Below are 6,429 nucleotides of genomic sequence, written 5' to 3'. Positions count from 1 at the left end.
ATTAAAATCTCAAGGAGTAAATAAATGAGTTTTAAAAATATATAGACAATACCTAGGTTTCACTAAAATTTAGAAATTACATTATAATTTATTCTATTTTAATTAAAGGCTTATTTGTGATTAATTAAAATTTTTAACGATTTTAAAGAAATTATTATTTTAATTTTATTAAAAAAATGTTTTTAATTATTATTTATTTATAATTAACAAAAATTTTAAAAGATTTTAAAGTAATTAATTTATATTTTAATTAATTAATATTAAAAAATTAAAAAAAATTACTCACGTACTGAATAGTATGCGGATCTCACTTAACGCAAAGGAGGGACAAATTTGATTTTAGATAAAAAAAATTTAAATAAATTAAGTTAAAAGATTAAAATTGAATAGAATTAGATATTAATAAAAAGTTCAAAGGAAAACTTAAAATTTGGGCCTGCTTACTGATATGTGCGTTGACAAAAAATAATAAAATATTCAAAGTTTCCACACTGATGGCTATATATATATATATATATATATATATTTTCAGGTTTGCAAATTTTCTACTCGAGTAATGGTGTGTCAAAATATCAACGAGAAATCCAGTCAAAGATGGACGGCCCCTTGAATGACAGGAAACTTTTTCTATTGTGGCTGCTGAGGAAAATTATATTTTAATCGGCTATACCAATTAAACTTTTGAATAAAAATTCTATTTTAAATATTATTAAAAAAATTATTTTATTATTTTAATAATTTTTAATTAATATATTTAAAAAATAATTTTTTTGACCGTAGTCTAGCAATGTCAAACAGATATTAAATAGCAGTCAGATTCCTAGATAATTAAAGGTGGCTAAAAATTCTCTCAGTAGTCATCAACGGAAAAATGATCAAACTACTACAGGGGGAGGCAGCTGGGCAATATTTGACCAGCTACGCATGGGCCTAATTTCCCCTCTCATTATATCATACAGATTTTCTCAGCATTCTATCAACTTGAACCTCTCAAAATGTTACTCGCATATGGAAATACTTTCAAGCTGCTTTCCCAGCAGAAAACGGAGAGAAGTCCCTCAGGTTATATCACATACGCACGAATCTTTCTTCTTTTTTGGTTTTGTGCATGCCTGGATTTGCTGAATTCTTCTTTTTCTGTAATTTTGTACTTATAAGGAGCATATGCGCATTCCAAGACACCAACGAAAAGAATAGTCCAACGAGTGGATTTAGTGAGTATCCGTTTTCAGTGCAATAATTAACAATTAAGATTAAGAATGTTAAGCATACTGAATAATTTGGGTGTAGCAGGGGGATGGCTCGATTGCAAAAATTAAAGACATGCTCCACAAGGTGGAGCTATCCGCTTCTCCCTATGATACTGCTTGGGTAGCTATGGTCCCAGCCGGAGATTCATCAAACCAGTCCCGTTTTCCGGAATGCTTAAATTGGATTTTGGAGAATCAGAATCCTGATGGGTCATGGGCTTTTCACCCAAGCGATCCCTTGCTAGTCAAGGACTCCCTTTCTTCCACATTAGCATGCATACTTGCTCTTCAAAAATGGAACGTTGGCCAACGACTCGTAAACAGAGGTAATCCTTTGCTTTAGTCTTCCATTTACCACTTACCAGTTGGCAAGTGCTACTGAATTTTGATTTTTAATTTTAATTTACTCTCTGCTAGGTCTCGACTTTATTGGATCCAATAAATGGGCGGCCACGGACAGTAAACAAAAGTGTCCAATCGGCTTCGATGTTATATTTCCTGGCATGATCGAACGGGCACAACACATGGGCTTGGCTCTTCCAATTAACACATATTCACTAGATGCAATGCTTAACAAGCGAGACTTGGAGATTCAGAGGTGAATTTCTTTTTCTCTTCTTGCATTTATGGTCTAAATTAGATTTGTTATTGTAAATTATAAGTTGCCATGTTATATGTGATTTGGGTTGTGTTATTGTTCCCTTGTTGTATTTTTTATAATAATCAGTGCTTTGAGAAGTGGCTTAGAAGGAAAGAACAAGTATCTCGCCTATGTTGCAGAGGGCTTCACTAAACCTGACGAGTGGAAGGATATAATGAAATATCAGAGGAGCAATGGGTCTCTGTTTAATTCCCCATCCACTACAGCAGCAGCTTTGCTTCACCTGAATGATGATAAATGCTTCATGTACTTGAATTCCCTTCTTCAAAGATACGAAAATGCAGGTATTGTTGAGTTGCTTTTCCTGGTGGGTCGTTGTGTACTCTGGTATTTGCATGATTAAAATCTAAATTGATGTTCTGTCCTGTTCTTTTTGCAGTTCCAACAATCTACCCTTTAGATATATATGCTCGCCTATGTACTGTTGATAAACTCGAGAGGCTGGGCATAGATCAATATTTCAGAAACGAGATTCAAACAATTCTGGATGAAATATACAGGTGATTCAGAAGCTGTTGAATACTTGCATTTTGATGAGTATCTACGTATTATGTCTAGCTGAATGTTATACACAAGTCTGACCTGGAACAGATGCTGGCTGCAAGGAGATGAGGAAATATTCTCAGACATTGCCTGTCTTGCCATGGGCTTTCGACTTCTAAGGATGAATGGATATGAAATTTCCTCTGGTACATAATAGTGCTTTTCAGTTTTGATAAAAAATAATGTAACTTCGAAATTTTATGACATTTTCAACTTGGGGAAATGGTACAGATGTATTCGCAGGACTTGATGAGCAAGAGCAGTTCTTCAATTCTGTCAGCGAACAGTACAAAGACACGAACACAATTCTTGAATTATACAAAGCTTCGCAGATGGCAATACTCCCAAGTGAACACATTCTTGAGAAAATATATGTGTGGACTAGCTCCTTTCTCAAACTGGCGATAGGAAAAGGTGCTGTTGGCGAGAAGCAATTGCACAAAGAGGTAAAAGAGATCTTAAGAAGCCATGCCAATTTGTTGCTAAAAAATATTCCCAGTGTCCTGACACGTTCCTGGGTCATTTTCAGGTTGAATATGCTCTCAAGTATCCTCATGCCAGTTTGGAAAGGCTTGAGAACAGGAAAAGCATAGAGTTGCAAGAAATAGACAATGTCCGACTTCTCAAAACATCTTACAGGTAAATTCATTTTGATTTTTGCTGAAGATGTTGCTAGAGATAATTTACCATATTTCGTCCCAAGAGTTTTATCTAGAGGCTGTTAACACTTTGGACATATTACAGTTGCTCCAATATCGACAACAAGTATTTGCTGGATTTGTCACTGAAGGATTTTAATGCCTGCCAATACATACACCAAAAAGAACTTAAGATCTTGGAAAGGTAAAGCTCCCGTTCAACCTTGTTTCTTTCGCAATAGAATGAATTTCGTTGAATTGGAAATTGATTATGGCCTTTCCAATTGGAAATCAGATGGGTCAAAGAATACAGGATGGATGAGCTTAAGTTTGCAAGACAGAAGATAACTTATGGGTTTTTCGCTGCTGCCTCAGTACTTTTCTCTCCCGAGCACTCGGATGCTAGAATTGCATGGGCTAAATTTACTGTTCTTGTAACTCTGATTGATGATCTATTCGATGTTGGCGGATCCGAAAAAGAGATACTAAACATGTTTGAATTGGTGAAAAAGTAACGTTCCCTTGCTTTTGGTTTATGATCATGAATTAATATCACATCTTCTATTTTAATTATTAACTTACCTGAATCATAAATGAGACAGGTGGGATAAACATTCAGAGGTGGGGTTCTGCTCGGAACAAATTGAGATTATTTTCTCTGCAGTTTATGATACAACCAACGAGTTTGCAGTCAAGGCTGGCATAGAACAAGGAAGAAGCGTCAAAGATCACTTAATTGAGATAGTACGTAGGAATTCAGTAGCTATGAGCTTATTGGAAAAAACTTGCTTAGAACTAATTCATCAAATTTTTCAAAAGGATAACAAATTCTAAATTCTCTGTTGCTTTTCTTGGCAGTGGCTCATATTACTGGAGACCATGTGGAGAGAGTTCGAGTGGGCAAGAGGTGAATCGGTGCCCTCAGTGGATGATTATATGTCGAGTGCATACGTGAGCGTCGCCTTGGGACCTGTAGTTCTCGTACCTCTTTATTTTCTTGGGTGCAAATTGTCAGAGGAAGCAGTAAAGAGCAAGGAATATGACGATCTATTTAGGCATATGAGCATAATTTCAAGGCTCTTGAATGATCTCACGACCGTCAAGGTAAGAGTTTTCCATTTCTTACTTAGGAATAGGCTACATATTGGTTTTAGAAACTAAACTAGTATATATATTTTGCAGAGAGAAAGCGAACAAGGAAAACTCAACAGCTTGGCATTACGCGTGATTCATGGCGATGGCAGTGTTTCTGAGGAAGAGGCCATAAGTGAGACCAAGAGACTAATCGAGAGCCATAGAAGAGAGTTGCTGCGGATGGTGGTCCAAACAGAGGGGAGTGTCGTTCCCAAAGTTTGCAAAGATCTGTTCTGGAAAACAAGCAAGATTGTTCACCTCTTCTACATGGGTAAAGATGGATTCTCGTCACCGCATGAGATGATCGGCGCTATAAATACAGTCATTAACAAACCAATTCTTCTACCTCCATACTCTCCTTGATGAAAACAAAGATGTTTGATTCATAATTACTTGTTTCCTTGATTTATTCATATACATCTTCCGGCAATATGCAAATTTCCTCTTTATTTTTTGGTGAAATTACAAAAAGCATCATTCCTCACAGTTCTTTATCATTAAACATGGCCAGAATCTCCACTCTTCCTGTTGAAGTTTTGCTATCAAAACGTGTCCAAGAAATGGTCCTCAATGGTGAAGAACCACAACCACCTTATATATGTAGAGATGATTACACATAAGGAGATGCTTTTGTTCGGCCATCTCTGCTTCCTGTTACAAACCTTAGCCTCCTATCTTCTTTGGAACCTTCAACTGAACAAAAAGAACTGCAGAACTTAGTTCAGCTCTTCGTTTATGGGATTGCATTCAGGTCTAAACTATATATATATACGTATGTTCCATGCCAAAATAAGTCAATTTCTTTGAGAATTAACAGATTTGTGAGTCATAGAATTTCAAAATCATTTCTAGATAAGATTCTATAAGTGGCAAAGGATTCTTTGAACAGCCAATGGAAGAGAAGAAAAAGCATATTAAAAGAGTTGAAGAGTTTGAAGGGTATGGAGCAGACCATGTCCCTAACCCTTCTTTTTTTTTAAAAAAAAAATATATATATATTTATGCCAACTAAAGGAAAATTTAGCAAAATGGATATATTAGACAATGCTGAATCTGATTAATTTGTTGCAAAGTAGAATCATGACAACATGTTATCGCAAGACTTTTATGTTCATTCCTTCTTATAGACCAATGTTGGGTACTATGGACTCCACAAGTTCTTCTTCACAAAATCCAAGATTTCCTACTTGTTAAGTTCCCAATTTTTGAATGTTTACAGGCTTCGTAATCAAATATCACTTTGTTCATTTTTAATATGCATGCAATTTATTCACAATTATGCAAAGAAATCTTAGAAGAATACACTATGAACATGAAAATGTTAACAGAGCTTGTTTCAAAAGCCATGGCAAAGACGCTTAATTTAGAGGAAAATTGCTTCCTGACTAGGAGAGGGAAGGCCACAATTGCCTTAGATTTGGTAACGCTTCCTCTCGTTCCATATCAATAAACGGTTCCTGTTGACGATAACAAACTAAGAGCACTTGAAATCAGTTGCATGGAACCAGAGGTTATAGATTTTAACACTGTGTCTGAAATCTCCAAAGAGAAGGATCTCTTGCAGCAACTACAAGAACCTCCTACCAACAGTTCTTTTTTTTCTTTTTTAATTTTATTTTAATTGTGACTCATTTTTGTGATTAAAAATTATTTTTAATTAAATATTTAATGACACTTCAGTCATTTTTAATGGTATTAATGGAAATGTCTTCATTTGATAACGATATCAAAGCGTAGGTTTTTTTTTGTCATAAAGTTAATTTCATATCCTAACTTAAAAAAGATGTGAATTCTCAGGCCACTTTTTTTTTTTTTTTTTATAATTTCCTTTTACTTCGCTTAAAAAATTAATACATCATCACCTTTTTTTTTATCTTTATTTTTATATTTTTTATATAAAAAATTAACTTATCATTTTAAATATCAACTTTTTATTTAAATATTTTTAAATTTTAACTACTAAAATTTTATCTAATATAAAAAAAATTAAAATTATTTTTACAATTTTAAAATTCCTAAATTTATAATTTCAAAAAATTATTACTCTTTTCACATGCACACACATATATATATAATTAAAATTTTCGGTTAGATTAGACTAATTTTAAAATAATAAAAAAATTTATTAATAAACTTTTTTTATTAGCATTTAAAATAAAATTATAATTAATTAAAAAAATTATGTTGAGAAAAATGTTAAATA

General features: G+C 33.7%; 1 protein-coding gene across 3 annotated transcripts; it reads left to right on the top strand.

Moving 5' to 3' along the window:
- Positions 1–818: 818 nt before the first annotated feature.
- On the top strand, positions 819–4,712 carry LOC110672862 (terpene synthase 6, chloroplastic). 3 transcript variants are annotated; one of them, XM_021835765.2, is made up of 14 exons: positions 819–1,062; positions 1,159–1,214; positions 1,291–1,576; positions 1,668–1,848; positions 1,978–2,195; positions 2,291–2,411; positions 2,503–2,600; positions 2,686–2,900; positions 2,984–3,093; positions 3,199–3,297; positions 3,388–3,603; positions 3,695–3,836; positions 3,951–4,196; positions 4,275–4,712. In XM_021835765.2, exons 1-14 carry the CDS (start codon positions 996–998, stop codon positions 4,587–4,589), a joined length of 2,370 nt encoding a protein of 789 aa, XP_021691457.2. In that variant the 5' UTR covers positions 819–995; the 3' UTR covers positions 4,590–4,712. The 3 variants fall into 3 exon arrangements, with proteins under 3 accessions (XP_021691457.2, XP_057986486.1, XP_021691458.2); XM_058130503.1 differs by having other exon boundaries at positions 834–1,062; positions 1,990–2,195; XM_021835766.2 differs by having other exon boundaries at positions 835–1,062; positions 1,294–1,576.
- The last annotated feature ends 1,717 nt before the right edge of the window (positions 4,713–6,429 follow it).

The sequence above is a fragment of the Hevea brasiliensis genome, chromosome 11 (genome assembly GCF_030052815.1).
Source record: "Hevea brasiliensis isolate MT/VB/25A 57/8 chromosome 11, ASM3005281v1, whole genome shotgun sequence".
NCBI classification, from domain to species: Eukaryota; Viridiplantae; Streptophyta; class Magnoliopsida; order Malpighiales; family Euphorbiaceae; genus Hevea; species Hevea brasiliensis.
The sequence above is the reverse complement of the archived record's forward strand: the minus strand, read 5'-3'. Positions and strand labels throughout refer to the sequence as shown.

Excerpts from the sequence above, each read along its gene's own strand:
- LOC110672862 (XM_021835765.2), top strand. The coding sequence starts at position 996 with ATGTTACTCGCATATGGAAATACTTTCAAGCTGCTTTCCCAGCAGAAA. Across the intron at positions 1,849-1,977 it reads CGAGACTTGGAGATTCAGAG|TGCTTTGAGAAGTGGCTTAG; the intron begins GTGAATTTCTTT and ends TATAATAATCAG. Across the intron at positions 2,601-2,685 it reads TGGATATGAAATTTCCTCTG|ATGTATTCGCAGGACTTGAT; the intron begins GTACATAATAGT and ends GAAATGGTACAG.